At 32.9% G+C, this 17,439-nt stretch overlaps 2 protein-coding genes across 8 annotated transcripts in view; both read right to left on the bottom strand.

The window, feature by feature from the left end:
- Pym (Partner of Y14 and Mago) overlaps positions 1-17,439 on the bottom strand; it is a 442,733-nt gene that overhangs the window by 351,890 nt on the left and 73,404 nt on the right. The gene's annotated exons all lie outside the window — the stretch shown is intronic.
- Positions 1-17,439, bottom strand: part of tay (tay bridge) — a 56,005-nt gene that overhangs the window by 5,460 nt on the left and 33,106 nt on the right. For 3 of the 7 annotated variants that reach the window (XM_064357669.1, XM_015982406.2, XM_008203444.3), the window contains 8 exons: positions 12,225-12,826; positions 8,360-8,637; positions 8,116-8,309; positions 7,902-7,946; positions 7,597-7,761; positions 4,828-4,863; positions 4,424-4,728; positions 2,147-2,483 (listed from right to left, as the gene is read on the bottom strand). In XM_064357669.1, coding sequence (XP_064213739.1) covers positions 2,147-2,483; positions 4,424-4,728; positions 4,828-4,863; positions 7,597-7,761; positions 7,902-7,946; positions 8,116-8,309; positions 8,360-8,637; positions 12,225-12,826 — 1,962 coding nt within the window. The remainder of the gene's footprint in view (positions 1-2,146; positions 2,484-4,423; positions 4,729-4,827; positions 4,864-7,596; positions 7,762-7,901; positions 7,947-8,115; positions 8,310-8,359; positions 8,638-12,224; positions 12,827-17,439) is intronic. The other 4 variants (XM_008203445.3, XM_015982405.2, XM_008203447.3 and 1 more) reach the window with 4 other exon arrangements.

Below are 17,439 nucleotides of genomic sequence, written 5' to 3'. Positions count from 1 at the left end.
AAAATGTTTAGGATTAAGCACGTATTTAATAATCTACTAAAATATTTGCATTTAGTTTAAAAGAACTGTAAATCTTAAAAGGCTCCTCCTATTAATGTCTTCAAATAATCAAAAATAAATTCACTACTAACAAATAATTTTTACTAGAACACTAAACTACAAATGATTATTATCACTTTAAAATCGGAGTTAAACAAAAACAATGTTACCAACGTAACAGCCCACACTAAACACCTTGCTAGTAGATATAGTGATTAGTGATTTTAATGTTTCCAAGATATTTAAAAAATCTAATGTCTCGCTGGAAATACTATACCTATACGGACAATCCATATTTGAAATAATCAATTTCAATATCAAAAAGTGAGTTCTTGAGTCTCTCTACACTCAAGTATACTGTAGGTTATGGAAGCTTTTATTTTCGAATTTTTGATAACATTACAAAAACAAACCTTAAATTAATTCTTCTAATGATACTTGCCACTTTAAATTATTTTTCTTATCTTTTAATTATTTTTTTTAAATTTCAGTTGCTTTACATAATTTCTTCTCTTTTTGAAGTCGAAATTTCAATTCACATTTTTTAAATAATTTCAAGAATGCGAGCATCTGATTGGTTCAATTTGGTCACGTGATTAAATACTCATTTAACGGCGAATTAATGATACTTCTAAAAACCGACCTTTATATTTATTTAGTTTTTATATTTACATAAACAGTACTCATAAGTCACAACTTTACTTTAAAAATTACTATTAGTAGTTGTGTAGAACCAGGGAAAATTATCTGGATTTTCACAAAAATTTGATGTCGCTTTATATTAAATTCAATTAAATTTTATGATTTTGTGAATAGAAAACACACAAACACTTTACTTGTAGACTATTTAGAGGCTCCACTAGCGCACATTTTAGAATTATTTGAAAGATTTTTTGTCTTTGTCGCAAATGAGAAACGAAGGGTCATAAAAGTGCTAAAACAATAAAAGAAATTGTAATTTTTTTTCCTATTTCAGTGAGTTACTGTCACATTGACCTGACCTGACCTGACCTTACCAATTTCAGATTTTTAATTTTTTATTTTTGTTTCTTATTCATTGTTTTTTTATTACTACCACATTTATACGTTTAGTATTCAGAACTTTATTTTAAAAATTGTTATGTTTGAGTCCTGGGGCATATTTCATAGAACTTTTTACAAGTGATTTACTTGTCACTTGTATACTTTTTGTTTAGTAAGTAATCTTATGTAACTAGTAAATTTGTCACTACTTGTAAAAATCAACTTGTAATTTTTATGAAACGGGCCCCTGGACGAACAATTCTAGAATTTTCGATATATTTTTTAGTTTACAATTTTGACTTAATTTTGATAAAATTCCTGTAAATAATCTCGTTACTGGCTGTAAAACGTACTAAAACGTTCGATAAATAAAGACATACTGTCATTTTCTCCTCAAATAGAGATTATTATGTCCGGTTTTAAAAATTTTCTAAACTTTCTCACAAAAAGTTCAAATTCACTGACTTTTCGGCTTACTTTTAACCAAACAGCTCGAAATAATTGCGTTTCTGATTGAAAAAGGTACTAAAACACCTGAAAAAAACAAGTAAGCGTAGTGCCCTTTTTACCCAATTTAGCGGTTTCGTCAAGTTTTGCAATTTTTATACTAATTTGGTGATTTGTTATTATGTATTTTGGACAAAAGTTCACAAAATAATTGCGCATTCAGCTGAAAAATAATGGTAAAATCAAAGACATTTTCCTAACTTAGACTCAATTTAGTTTTATTATCGCTAGAGGATAAAAAAAGATACTTGAGAAAAGTAAATGCAATTTTATTTTTGAAAAAATAAAAAAAAAATTGAGCTTCTGACTGAAAAATACTCGAAAGAGGTAAATATAATTCCTTGAACTAATGTGATGATTTTGACCACAGTTTCCCGAAAAAATTGGAACACGTGCCAAAACATTTTGGCCTAAATTTAAGGAAAAAAAAATGGGTTTTGAGTTAAAAATTGTCCCAATTTTTTTATTTTTCAGCTAAAGTTTGACTCGAATAACTGCGTTGAAAATTAACTTTCGTATACAAAATTATAATAGTTTACATTTTGGGGGAATTACAGATAGCGCTGTGTCAAAATACCTGTTGCTCAAGCCGTCTCTGCTTCTCTTCTCTCTCCCTCCTCTCCCTTTCTTCTCGTTCCCTCCTCAATCTCTCCCGTTCTCTTTCCTCTCGTTCTCTCGCCTCCCTTTCGCGTTGTTCAAGTATTGGATCAGGCTTAATATTCCACGGTGTTGGCGGCGGTAAACCCGGCAAAGTTGGCGGTAAAGCATTAACACTCGGTGGGAAATTCGGAACAGTCCTTTGCAATCCCCGCCATGGATCATGCAACGGACCTAAAGCCAAATCTCTTGTACTACTAAACGGTGAAACACCAAACGGAGACGTCGTCGATGTCGATCCAAACCCACTTCCATATCTACAGCACCAATTTTTTTATGTAAGTGTTTATAATAAAAAAAAGAAAAAAGCCCACGTCAAAAAAAAACTCACATGGAAAACAAACCACAAGGACAAAAGCTCACAAGTAAAGAAGCAGATAATAAAAAAATCCCACATATCACACCGAAAAAGCCCACATAATTTTTGAGCAGAAAATACAAAAAATCAGAAGTAAAATTGTTTTTTTTTATTCTTATCCAAATAATTATCTTATGTACTATAAAATTGCTTGTCCTGGCTGATGACCTATCAAGGCACAGCTTAAACTGCTAAGTATAGAGACCTGAAATTTTCACAATAGGTAGCTTTTATAACGTAGGCATGTAACGTAGGATTTTTGGAAAATCTCTCCCTAAGGGGGTTAAATGAAGTGTTAAAATTTGACTAAAACACCGTCATTTTTTAAAGTTATATTCTTGAAAATTAGAATTTGGGCTTTCGGTTAAAAAAAAAGAAAACCTGTTTCAGGATTTTTTGAAAATCAACCCCTAAAGAGGTTAAATGGAGAGTTGAATTTAGAATTAAAATTTAGAAAATCCGTCATTTTTAAACTTACATCCTTGAAAATTAGTATTTAGGCTTTTAGTTAAAAAAGATGTGTTTCAAGATTTTTGGAAAATCACCCCCTGTGGGGTGTTAAAATTTCAATAAAAATCTGTCATTTTTAAAGTGAAAATTAGTATTTGGGCTTTCGGTTAAAAAAGAAAAAAAAACGTGATTCAAAATTTTCGAAAAATGAACCCCTAATACGGTTAAAATTTGTATAAGGATTCGTAATTTTTGAATTTACATTAATTAAAGTTGGTATTTGGGCTTTCAGTTACTGTATTAGTTAAAAATACTAACCCCAAGGGGGTTAACAAGGGTTGGAATTTGTATAAAAATCCGTGTAATTTTTAACTTGTATCCATGGTATATGAGCTTTCGGTTAAAGATGAAAAACTTGTGTTTTTTGGAATTTCTACCCCTGAGGGGGTTAAATATAAAAATCTATCATTTTTGAACTTATATTTATGAAAATTGGTATTTGGGCAGTCGGTAAAAAAAATATGTGTTTTATGATTATTTTTTAAATTCCACCCCCAAAAGGGTTAAATATCAAAATCCGTAATTTTTTAACTGATATTCGGTGAAAAATAAATAAACATGTATTTTATTATTTTTAGAAATTCCATCCCCAAAGACGGTTAAACATAACAAATCGTCATTATTTTGAAGCTATATTCATAAAAAATGGTACAAAAAAATCCTTTATTGTTAAGTTATACAAAAAATAAAATAAAAAAATCTTTATTTTTGTTGAAATTGTACATTCAATTAATAATATCTTAGACATGCCGCTAAAAAGGAAGAGGCGTATATTTCAGCATTTTTAGAAATCCCACCCCCAAATGAGTTAAACGCAAAATTCCTTCATTTTTGAAGTTATATTCAAGAGAATTGGCATATGGACTTACGGGTAAAAAGAAAGAAAATGTGTTTCAAAATTTTTGAAAATTACATCCACAAGAGGGTTTCTTTGCAATTATGAAAAAAAAGCAAAATTACTCGGGCTCGCATTAGGTCACGGTTTTAAAGTTCACAATAAAATTATGTGTTTCTACTTTTTGTTATACTAAGTTTTGCATTGTTTTTTTATGTTTCAAAATACTTGTGGACATGCGTGCGAAGCCGTATACACCATTGCGTATTTTTTTTTCTAGTGAGTTAATTTTTCTGTGTGTTTTTTTTCTTATGGACTCATTGACAGTTGGGCTTTTATTCATGTGAGTTTTTTTATTGTGTTTTTTTTCTATGTGGGGTTGTTTACATGTGAGGTTTTTTCAGTGCGTTGTTTTCTAAGTGGGCTTATTTCTATCAGGGTTTTTTCCGAGTGAGTATTTTTCGGTATTCATAAAAAAAGTCGAAAAAAAATACCTCGTGAAGGGCGACATGGTGCTGCCGGCAAACGGCGACTTCCCTAAATGACTTGGAGGCGGCGTAAACAGAGAGCTGGGATGCGGCTGCTCGAAGCCTGGGGGCCGATGCGACGCCAGCGACGGCGGGAACGGGATATCGTGGGGGCGGCCCGCGTGAACACTCGGTGAAAAAAGATGTGATGGAGGCCTTAAAAGCTCGGATTTGGCGGCGGCACCGCCACCCTTCGCCTCGCCGCTTTTCTGCTGGTGGTGGTAAATTTCCCAGGCCACTCTGACGTGCATTGCATTCCATTTGCCGGTTTTCTGAAAAAAATTGACCGTTTCATAATGAAACAAATCGTAAACTGTGGAAGGGCGAAATGATAATGAGGGGCATAAAAGCGCGTTTTAAAGCGTACGTACCATTGGTTTTGGTTTGGTCGGGTCTGTGGGCATCGACTGTGGACAAAGAAAAGCGTTAGGGGTGGCAAGGCATGCCCTGTTAGTGCACATTGGCATGCCGCAAGCATGATGACAGCGCTCTACGACACACTTTTTTATATCGTTTTACTTTTTACATTTTTTACTATTTACATTTACTTGGGAATCCCACAAAACTGTAAAGGGTAAGCATAACAAACACCAAAACATTTTTTATTACATTTGCGTTAGTACATTTAACATTAAGCATTATTTTAATGTATTACAGTGCAATCTCTTCAATTCAAACTTATTTTTTTTTAGCTGAACAAAGTACGAAATGCCCAAATAAAACGTATTTACTAAAATAACAGCCCCCAAATAAATAAAACACCATTTCAAACCCAATTCGTAACTTTAAGTTTTTTTGTGAAAATTACTCAAAATAATCGCGTTTCTGATCGAAAAATGAAAAAAACGCTCAAAAATTGTGTATTATCAACCTACTCGCAATTTCAAACTTTTTTGGGAAATCAGAAATGTCGCAGAAGTGTTAAGCTTAATTGCTCACTTCCAACAGTTACAATTTTAGTACTCCAAATTTTTGTATATTCAAAATGGAAAAAACACGGTAGTATTTTTTAACTAAATCAGAGATTTTTTTATAAAAAAAAAGTTTTTCTGTTTAAAACCGTACTTAAAAAGGTTAAAAAAGGCAATAAATTACAACATTTTGGAAATAATTAAAATAATTTTCAACTTATTTCAGACGAAATTGGCAAAATAACTGGGTTTTTAGCTGGAAAACGTACTAGAAACTTCCAAAAAATTACAAAAATTTTGACATTTTTGACTGTATTTAGAAATTTATTTTAGAGTTCAAGTTCGAATCAATTTCGGCATATTTTAGAGGAAATTTCATAAATGTTTAACTGAACCTGTAATTGAAAAACGTGCTACAACGCTTGAGGAAAGTAAAGATAATATTATTTTCAACACAATTCATTTTTTTGGTCTGTTTAAGGGGAATCTTATCAAAAACCTAACATTTTAGACAAAAACATGTTGATATTTGCAAAAAAAAACACAACTATTTTTCACATACTCAAGCTCCATTGTTCGGTTTTATTTATAACGAAATTCCTGTATGTTACATTCCAGGCTTACTTAAATTCTCGAAAAAGGTAAAAATATTAAAGCAGACAGACAAAAATAACATCATTTTCGACGAGATTCCGCCCAATAATTGAACTTCTGATTGAAAAATGCACTAAAACGTTCAAAAACGATAAATATGAGGCATTTTAAAAATAATTTAGCCTGGTTTTAAGTTCAATTTGAAATAATTAGCTTATTTTGCAAGAAATTTACAAAAAAATTGAGTGATTAACTAAAAAATGTTGCTTAAGTGTTAAAAAAAAACGCCAAAAATGCTTTAATTTTCGACCAAATTTAGTAATCTTTCGACTAGATTTATGTTCTAGAAATTTTTACACTTAATTTAACGATGTGTCGGCTTATTTTCAACGAATACAGTTGAAAAAAGGACAACAATAAGTAATATAATATTTAACCTAATAGAGTTTAGCCCAGAATCTCAAAAAAGCAATAAATTACACCACTTTTGGCATAATGAAGTAATTTTTCGACTCATCTTTCACAAAATTCCTGAAAATAGTCGATTTTTTATTGCAAAATATTCTAGATCCTATACAAAATGAAGGATTATGTGATTTTTCAAATGTGTTACGTTTTCAAAAAAGTAAATATAACGCCCTTTTTTCCAAATTTTTGGGTTAATTTTAGACAAACTTCTTCGAAATTGTAACTAAAACCCTCAAAATAAGATAATTTTTAGCAAAGTTTATAATAAGCGAACATCATTTTTTGACTTTCGGCTTATTTTTGACACAGTTTTTCGAAATAATTCTGTTATTAGCAGTAAAATGTACTAAAACTCTCAAAAATAAAATAAAACTGATGTGATTTAGGCACAATTAAGCAAGGTTTCGCCCAAAAACTGAGTATTCAGTTGAATTTTGAATTTATTTAGTGTTTGTTCTTCAGCATTATTCCTAAAATTTTCGAATGAGTAAAAAAAGAATTAAACAGACATTTTTGACCGAGTTTAACAAAATCTCGCGGACCTATGACTTGCTGAAAAACAAAAACACAATTTTTTTAAACAATCAAGCAATTGTTATTGTTATTATTTTTACGGAATTCCTCGAAATTACGTTTCTGTTTTAATTGCTCGAAGAAACATTACCAACGCAACTGTATTTAAATAGGCAAAAATAGTAGCATTTTCGATTAAATTCCTCAAAAATAGTTGCGTTTCTGATAAATTAATGCTAAATTGCTCAAAAAAGGCAAATTTTATGCACAATTTTGAGCAAATTTAGACCTTATTTAGCGAAATCTCGCGAAAGTTTTCAGTTCAACTTCGAACTAATTTAGTGTTTTTTCGGCTTATTCTGGACGTATGTAGCTGAAAAATATGAAAACATTGTGCTAAAAGCTCGAAACAGACAAAAGTTAAACTATTTTCCAATTGGGGAAAAAAGATGATTTAATTTTTTTCCGTACTTTTTAATTGGTTGGTCCTTCGTTTCAATTAAAAAACAAATCGCTAATCCGGAAACCCCGTTACAATACGGATTATAGAGATTGTACTGTAGTTTGTTGACTTTATTTCCAATTTCAACTTTCGAAATGTGTCGTTTAGCACAATTATGCATGATGGCATACGGAGACAGTGCCTGAAAATACCTTTGGTTGAAACGTTGGCAGGTGATTCGGGGGCACAAACGGCGTCGGACCCGCCGTCAGGCCCGGATGAATTAATCCAGGGGTGTATCCAGGATAATTCGGCATACCGATGTTTTGTCGGTAAAACGGTGACTCGACTCCGCCGATTTTCGGTATATCTTTGAACTAAAAACCAACAAAAATCAAATAAAAACATTACAACCAAAATGTAATAATATAACTTGTTTAACCTGCAAATTTTTTGCAAAATTGCCGGCAAACGTCACATTATACACAAGAAACTCAGTTCAAAAACTTATACTCACACTGCTGCCGGTTCGTCTCGCTAGGCGTTCCATTGGTGACACGGTCTAATCGAAAACAGATTTTTAAAATAAATCGCAATTTCTCGAAAAAATTTGCTGGTAGTTTGGTACAACTTCGAAAATACCGATTCGGTCTATATTTTTGTGCAACTTTTATTTAATATTAAAAAACTGACAATAGACCAAATCGGTAACTTTTTTCTTCGAAACTTACCAGCGGCGACGGGAACAGCGAGGAGGCGGCCGGGGGCGGCAACAGCGACGTCGTGTGCTGATGCACATGTGTGTGGTGGTGCTGATGCTGGTGCATTTCGGTTCTTAAGTACGGTGGGGGCGCCACCCCCAAGCTGCGATCCTGCGACGCCAGGAATCTGTTATCCAGCTCTCTCCGGAGCATATCGGCTTGGTCTGGAAAAATATTTTTGTATTTTTTGCGGTAAAATGAAAGTGGAACTGACTTGTTTGGAACAAACTTTCTGCCGAAAATGGATTTGGATTTGGTGGTTGTACCGCCGACGTTAACGGACTTGCCCTCGACACCGGTGGTAAAGGTGCCGTAAACATCGGAGGCGGGAAAGACGAATGTAGAGGCGGCGTCGGCCGAGGAGGGGCCGGACTCAGTTGCGGGGTAGGTCCCGTCCAAGGTTTGCTCATGGCTAGACTAGAAGACACTGTGGTGGGGGGCGGGCAGCTCAGAGGCGTCACGCTGCCTCTACTGAGACTGCTGACGTTGCTACTGAAGAAGAAAAAAAATGATCAAATGTAATACACAAAGCGAATTATTTAACATACTTTCAAAGAAATATTAAAATTCGTCAAAAGGTGTCGTGGTAATTTTTCAATTTTTTTTATCTTTCCTGATTATGAGCTGATTTTTATCACTCCGACAATTCCACATTCAACTCACGCGCTTTTGCATGAGTACATAATACAATTTTTCATTAAGAAGCTTTTTTATGTTTCATTAGCACAATAATTTAAAGCCACATCAAAAATAACAAAACTGTTATAAAGTTATAAGAAATCGTTACAAGTTGTAAGGGATTGCGAAAAAACGATACATACAGCGTTGGGCAAGTATGGAACCAAGCCTTGTGCCTAATAAACTATGTACCTTACAAAAAAACTAATTAGTACATCATCAATTACTTTAAAAATGCGAACATTTTGCAACAATAACATTTTTCGAAATTTCTTTTAGTTTTCGAGTTATTCAAAAATTTTTTTTATTGAAATGGCACCCTACTACATCGATTTTTTTGGAAAAAAAATTTTCTACTTTAATAAAATTAATTTTAAGCCAGTGATTTTTCTTAAATAAATTATTAAAGTTGCGGTCCAAGTTTGTTACGAAGGTTTTTCGAACTTGGTCGAAGTCGTCGCATTCAGGGATGTTTATATTTGCGAAAAATTTGACGAATCAAATTAATGAATTAAAAACATCCATGGATACAGACACTTCGGCTAAATTAGAAAAATCTTCGTAATTTAAAAATTTCTTTAAAAAAAACCACTGGCTTAAAATAAATTTTATTGAAGTAAAAGTTATTTTTAGAGCATAACCTTTTACCAAAAAAATCGCCGTATTAGGGTGCCATTTGAAAAAAAATTTTTTTCTCAATAACTTGAAAACTTAATGGAATTTTGAAAAAAGTTAGTCTTGAAAAATGATCACATTTTTAAAATGTTTAGTTCGAAACTACTGCATATAATTTTGTTGAGAAAAAAAATGTTACTAAGAATAGAAATGATTTTTTGTTGGAAACTGTTTAAAGACAATTTTTTGATCAGAATACGAATTTAATCATAGTGTATGTTCTGCAAGTGCTTTATTAAAAAACAAAACTTTTAGCAGATTTTATTATCAAAAAATAATCGTGTCCTAGACTATTTTGATGTGTACGTATCGTTAAGAAGAATTTACTTCGGAAACTGGCATTTTTTACCAATTACGTGTATTTACGAAAAGTATACAGTCTAAAAGCTGTTTGCTAGAGATGATTGGAAGACTTACAGAAAATGTAGGAACATAACGTTTTAAAATAATTGGTCATTAACTCACATTTATAACTTTATGAAGCTTTTACTGGAAAACCTCCTAGATGTAAATCAAGAACAGCTTTTCTTATTATTGTAGACACTCGGTCCAGATTACAACAAAAGTCAAATACTTTTATTATTATAAACATAGAAAAGGGATTTGGGTTATCATGAGTTCAAATACCCTCCTGATTTCGTCTTGAAAACGCCATCAAGCAAAGATTTTCAATGTATTTAGATAACACTAATGTAAAATGATAACAAAAAAACCAACTCTTATAAAAGCAATTGTTTACTTAAGAATAAGAATTCAAAAAAAAAATACTGAATTCGGAGAACCATTGTAGATTTTTTCAGAAATGTTACTAATTTTGTATACAACTAAAAAATAAAGTTGTATTACAATTTTCTGTGACCCATTATAACTAGTAGTATTTTACTTTGAAAACAACTTTAAATTTGCAATTTTTAACATCAAAAAATTCAAGAACTGGAAAATGCAACAAATAAGAAATAAAAAAAAATAAAATTTTTTATTGTTTTTATGTAGGTTGTCTTTTATATTTCGAGAATGGTCGTTCCTGTTGCTTCTATCTGAAAACCAACGTCTGTATCATAAAATTAATTTTTTTTATAAATAAACTAAGTAAATAAACTTATTCAGAATGTTTTGTCCTTAAGATGTGATTTTCAATGATTTCAAAAATTTAATTCGGTCAAAAATTCAGTTAACTCGTAACAGTTTTGAGCGATGATTTTTTCCAATTTTCCGAGGGGAATTATTTTAACTTGAAATCAATAATTTTTAACACAGTTTCATTTAATTATTTTAATATAATTTAATTTCAGTGTACAAATTCTCGCACATACCATAATAAAATAAAATAAAATTTAGCAAATCGAATGTTTAGTGTACAAATTGCTGTCACAAACTCTCATTTTAGGTAAAAAATTGAGTGCTAAAAATTACTAGTACTACTAAAATTATGATTCACTTCTTCACACAGTTGTAACATAAAGCGTTCTGTTTCTACTAAGGTAATGAATAATGATAATGTTATTAATAAATATGTATTCTTCAGACACTTAATTGACAAAAAAAATTATATTAGCCTTTAGTTCTTTCTGTAGGTTCTATTTCAGAAAACCAATTACAAACTCGTACAATACACTTCAAATCCAAAATTTCTCAAAATGACCAAAAATGACTCACTTCATTTTTAGGTATGTTGTAGAGCGTGTTATTAGTATTAATTTAAATTAAATAGTAGTTGCGTCCATTTACGTCCCACATAAATATTTAATTTTTTTTGTAAAAATGAACCATCTGATTATCTTAAAAAGTGCAAATGTATTTGATTTAATTTTTATTTGGGATTTTTTTTTAATTTTCTTTAATTTTTTTTCTTTTTTATATTTATCATCATCGTTACACTATCACTTTTTTAATTTCATAATTTATAACTCAAAACGTGTAGTACATAATTAACTAGAACAAACTGTTTTAATTTATTTCAAAGTTATCATTTACTAACTCAAAACCCGGAAAATCTTCGTTTCGCTACAATGAACTTGATGCGACTTTTGGCGACGAACTACCATCAAAAACGACTGTATATCGGTGGTAAATTAAATTCAAGTGTGACCCAAATTTGCTTAATGACCAACTTCATGAGGGAAAAATCGAATGATGTTCCCGAAAACCTTGATGCTGTGTGTGCAACGAAAAATTTGTTCGAATAATTTCAAAAATTGCTCAAAAACTGGTCGTTTAATACAGAGAATTCAAAAGTGTATTAATCTTTATGGAGATTACAAATTCTTTAAGGAATAAAATGTGGACGACTTTTATTTTTCGCATGTTTCCTCCATATAAACAAACAAAATAACCAAAATTTCAACTCTGATGATGGACGACTTGTTTTATCAGATCAACAGTTTTAAGCACAACTCACGCACTTTAGCATGAGTAACACAAACTTGTGTGTTTACAAACATTAAATTTATATTTGTTTTATCTTTAATCATCAGCTAGGTGTATTTTATTTAAATGTGGCACATAATAATTACTGTACAATTTCTTCGAAGAAATCTGCAATCTCGATGTGTTACCGAGAATCGTGGAAATGAATCTCTATTAAAACTTGATAACACCTTGTCGTTCACAAAGTAGCAAATTACAGGCTAAATGCAGCCTCAAAGCCACTCATCAAGGCCTCCATTTGCTACTCCTTTCCATGACAGCTGATTGACCTTGGTATGCACTAAACCAATTTTCCTCACCTGTAACTCTCCCGTTCCCTGTTGGGGCTATGCCCTCGCGGCGACGGCGCTTTAACCGCCGCCGTGGTGGCCGTCGTCGCCGGCACCGTCGTCGTGGTGGTACTACTCGGCGGCGGCACCGGCGTGTGCACCGCATAGGGGGCATACAACGGCTGATACGACGGATGGTGGTACTGGCCGGCTCCGGGCGCCACCGGAACATTGGCAGAAGTTGCCACCGCCGGACTGTCCGTCCTCATTGCATGCGTGGCGGCGCCGGTCGTCGAATCGGGATGATGGGCGATGGGGGCGGCCGCCGGCTGCGGCATCGTCACCGGCGGCACGCTGACTGGAACACTAGCTGGTGGTGGCGCGGGGACATCACCGAGCGGCGGCTGCTTGGTGGCGTTGCCTCCAGGAGCGGCGGTACTGCTCGCTGGATGCAACGGCGGTTGCTGGGCGGGGGCCGGAGACGGTACGGGAAGGTTTGGGGGAGTGGGAGCGGGGACTGGGGAATTACTCGTGCCATTGCTCAATGGTAAACTAGGCGGTAGCGCGCCGGGGAACTCCCGCTTCCTGGACGCCGGCGTCGAGGCGAATATCACCGAGCTGGCGTCGGAGCCCTGAAACACAATTACCACATTTTTGATTTCATTCATTGTACAAGTTATTATGTTGTAATGTGTTTTTTCTTTACTTGCTTTATTTTACTTTCAACTTTCTTAGACTAGGCGACATCAACTTTTTTGCCTAAAAGTTGGAAAAAAAACTGTCCGGATGTGTTATCCGTATCTACATCACATAAGAGTGCCTTTCCGACGAGTTTTAGACAGCGGATAAATGAGGTTTGTTAAATTAAACAAAGGTGTGATTAGAAAGAAAAATTTATTAGATAACAATATTAACAGGTGAAGTCGCGAAAGAAGTTTCGTCGACTTTTTCATCACCTGGAAGAGGTCCCAGATGTTAAGCCCTTAAGATGTTCGGAAGGAAATTCAACTGAATCTGAGCAGATGGAGGTCTGCTTCCCTTATAAGTCGATATTTCCCTAGTGACACACACTTTAGGGATTTTTAATGATTTCTTTAGAGTGCGCACCTCCCACTAGTCTAATTTTGGCTTTTTTTTAATAAAACATACCACAACATTTATAAAATAAATATCAAACAAATATCAAATATAAATATAAAATAAATATCAAATCAGGATCAAATCCAAAACTTTTATGAGCGGCAAAATTATGGAATAATCTGATTAAAACCGAAAATATTGGATATTGACAAAAGTACTCAAACAAGTAAATTTTTATTTTTAAATTGCCCCCTTCAACTGAATTTGATTTTTTAAGTTTTTGGTTTTTAAGTACTAACGTCATCGATGTCAATTAATCTAGCCAGTACGAAATCGAGTAAGAAGCTTATAATGTAACAAAATTTTAACGTTTGTGATGCGCTAACTCATTAGTACCTACTAATAAAAAAACAATTTTGTTATTTCGCCAAGTAGCGAGTAGCGAAGTAAATTTCGAACAAAATCTTATCAACTTCTTTTCGTTAAAAATATTTTTCGTGGCACAACGAGATGTAAATATGGCGAAATCGTCTATAAAAAAATACAGTACTTCCAACAGTTCCAACAATGTAAAAATAAAAACGCTTCGAGAGTTACTAACTATGTATTATAATGTAATGCATTCTAAATGTCTTTAAATTAATTTAAATTCAATCAATTTACCAACTGCTTTGAAAAAAATAAGAAATGTTGGGCTGAAAAAAACTAGAATTTTCACGACAAAAAAAAATTTAAAATAAAAAATTTGGGCTCTGTTCCATATTTTCCAAATCCTGCGAATACCATAATGTTTGGAACATAGTTGAAGACAATAAATTTCCTTTAAAAATGTCCGCGAGACCATACAGAGTGTCTAAAATTTGCACTTCCTGGAATCTCTAATCTCGTCCAAGTTTGGAAAAAATGGTTTAATTTTTTGTTTAAAAGAGGACCAAATTTTATCTTAGTTTCAAAGTTTTTTATGTATCCCTCTGACGCCCAGACCTACCCATTCAAAAAATTTAAATGGCAAAATGGGTCGAGTGACATCTTTTTGAAGCTAGTTTCATTGTTTACGCAACCATGTACTTTTTCAATTTTGACCGATTTATTGTCGAGAATCACGAAATTGATTTATGATCATTGATATTTTGAAAATTATTAATCTTAAAGCCTCTCGTTCAAATTTTAAACGTTTTTTGCCATGAAAGAATTCAGTAATAATAATTGCACCAATGTTGTTACTTTAAAGTAACAAACACACCCCTTTAAAAAATTTAAATAGCAAATACTATGTTTTTTTTTCAGTTTTAAACGATTTCTTTTAGAGAACATTGACTACATTGCTGTGAGAGGAATAAAAGTAGTTATGAAAAAACAAATAATTTTAACTAATGTATTGGTAAAATGTCCACCCCCAATTTCCAAAAAATGGTACAATCAGATAAGATAGCATTTCTGAGTCTATTCATACCTTACATAAATGTAAGCGAGAGCATTTTAGACTGACAATTTTGAAAATTTTAATGAGACTTAAAACTTAAAAATTCTCAACAACAAATCTTTCAAAATTGAAAAAAAGTATATGGTTGCATAGACAATGAAAGCAGCTTCAAAATAATGGGTCACTCTGGGCTCAAGAGCAAAATAACTTTGAAACTAAGATAAAATTTTTAAACTAAAAAATTTTAAAACTTAAAAAATTTAAACTAAAATTGACTATTCTAGCATTTTTTTCAAACTTGTACACCCCATATCTCAAGGCTCCAAAGAAGTTTAAAGACGCTCAAATGATGAATACTTGATCAAGTATCTGGAAATTAATTTAAACCGAGGGGCAAACCGCAGAGGAAATCGGTGTATAAAATTAAGGAAATCAATTGAAATAAGTACATTACGGGAAATCATTTTAAAAAATCGGAGTAAATCCTGATGAATTCAGGAATCTTAAGAACGTCAAAAGAAATTGTGAAGAAATCTGGTGTACAAAATTTAAGACGCATTTTACCCGTCGATATCTTTGAAGAAAACATTTTTGGAGAAAATTTAATTCTCTTTAACTTTTTTATCTTCAACCGTATTCGCAGCAGTTGATAAATATCAGGCGGTAAGCAAATGGTAGTTGGTCATAATTCTTATTATTTTAAATTCACCTTTCTTCATATTTATGTTTGAAAATGATGTACTGTTAAGTTTTTAATTTAAAACTGTTACTTTGCCGTTTCAGCTCCAATATAAAAAACTAAAGTAGGTATTGTAGCAACGTTTTCTTTGTACACCATAAAGTTTTACAACAGATAATGAGGTTTAAGATAAGCGCCCCGAAAATATTTATGATATCGACCGGTTTGTCTGAAAGACTACAGCCTGTCTGCAATAAATCACACAATAAGCTTGCCTGAGTGATTAGCTTGAAAGATCCATGCGGTTTGGGGTAATCATAATAAAAATCTGATGGTGTTCAAAGAAAACGTTGCTACAATATCGCCTGCTTTAAAAATTCCCCTACCTTCGTATGATCGTATTTTCCGTAATTACAATAAATATTTGCCAAATAAAAATTTAAATAAAAAATTAAGTTAACTGAATAAAAAACTCGAACTCAATCTTTGCCTACAATAGCTATTAACATACTCAAGGATATAAGAAATGTTATTACAGCCGCAGATGTCAGCTTGAATTCCGTAAGCTTGTGTACGACGATTTTAAGACATCTTAGGCTGAGATAACATACTTACATCCGCGGTTTGTTTAAAATTTTATCGGATTCTGTAGATTTAAAAGAAAAAAAATCATCAAGTTCATGTCAAAGCGACTAATTAATCTGTAGATTTGATAAATTACTATGTAAAATTGACATATCGGTAGGTAAAATTGCCATTACAATATTGTGTTATTAAATTAATTAAATATTAATTTTACTTGTCTACTCATTGGAATTTACAAATTTTGGACAATTATATAACTTCAATATTTAATAAATCCCTAAAAACAAGCAATCAGAATAACACATTCAGTTTGTATTTATTATTTCAAAATAATTTGGGAATATAAAAAATATTTGAAAGTATGTACCACACAGAAAATTACGGTTGCTTTAGTTTCGTCTGCATTAGTTCCAATATCTAAAAAAAACATAAACAATTTGCGTGTAATACTTTTGAAATACAGATACAGTTGAAGATACAAACAAAGTTGCATAAAATTAAATTTCGGACAAGAATGTCCACGATATCACTTTATATCCACAATGGTTTAGGTAAAAAGGTTAAATCAATTTTCAGATTCTTGAATAATGGTAAAAATAAAACGTATTCGTCACTTGAGCATCTATGGATATAAAAAAATTCGCTACAACTTTCCTTCTTACATTTTGTTCGGTACAACTGCGCTCTTTTGTGAAACCTATCGAGAATGTGAACTGTGTAGCATGAAGTGAAGCAATGATTATTTCGGCGTCTAGTATTCCTCTACCTTCAGTTCTTATTAAATCAGCAAATAGCGACACACTAAATCCACTCTTCCACTTATCCCTAACCCTGACAATTTCCATGTTATCCTCCAACTCGTGTAACAAACTTATTTGCTCCGGTCTCCCGAAATTACCTCTGCAATTAAATCTCCGTTCGTTTTGATTGTATCGTCAATCCGGCAACAGCATTAACTTTAATTATCCTTCCGAGTTGACGCCCGTCTCCATTAATAATAATAAATGGATTCGGATTAACAATAAAAGACGCCGTCCAACCCCATACACTCGTCTTAATCAGGTCGCTAATTACGGCAAGTGATGGAACGAAGCCGCTTTGGTCCGTTAAGGAGATTTCCTTAACCGCGCACCCGATAACCCTAATCATCCCCAATCCTTCCACCCTCCATTGCAGTGGAGATGCCCCGACTCGTACTTAATTGTGTTTTAATGAATCATTAAGGTGCGGATGGTGGCGTATTAATTGCAAACTCGGTTGCAAACGCTTTAACAAGCTCGGTAATTGCACCCCGGAGAATCCACCCAAGGCGACGTTTCGCACCTATATGCGTGCCACCATCAGCACAGCTCACGCACTTTATCACGACTCTTCATTAACACCTCTCGTGCACAAGTGGATTCATCCCAATAATGAAACTTTATTGTTGCAAAAAACGGCGCTTTATTGTTGCGTTAAAACTTCATGTGTTTCGCTGA

Source organism: Tribolium castaneum, chromosome 6 (genome assembly GCF_031307605.1).
Source record: "Tribolium castaneum strain GA2 chromosome 6, icTriCast1.1, whole genome shotgun sequence".
Taxonomy (NCBI): Eukaryota; Metazoa; Arthropoda; class Insecta; order Coleoptera; family Tenebrionidae; genus Tribolium; species Tribolium castaneum.
The sequence above is the reverse complement of the archived record's forward strand: the minus strand, read 5'-3'. Positions and strand labels throughout refer to the sequence as shown.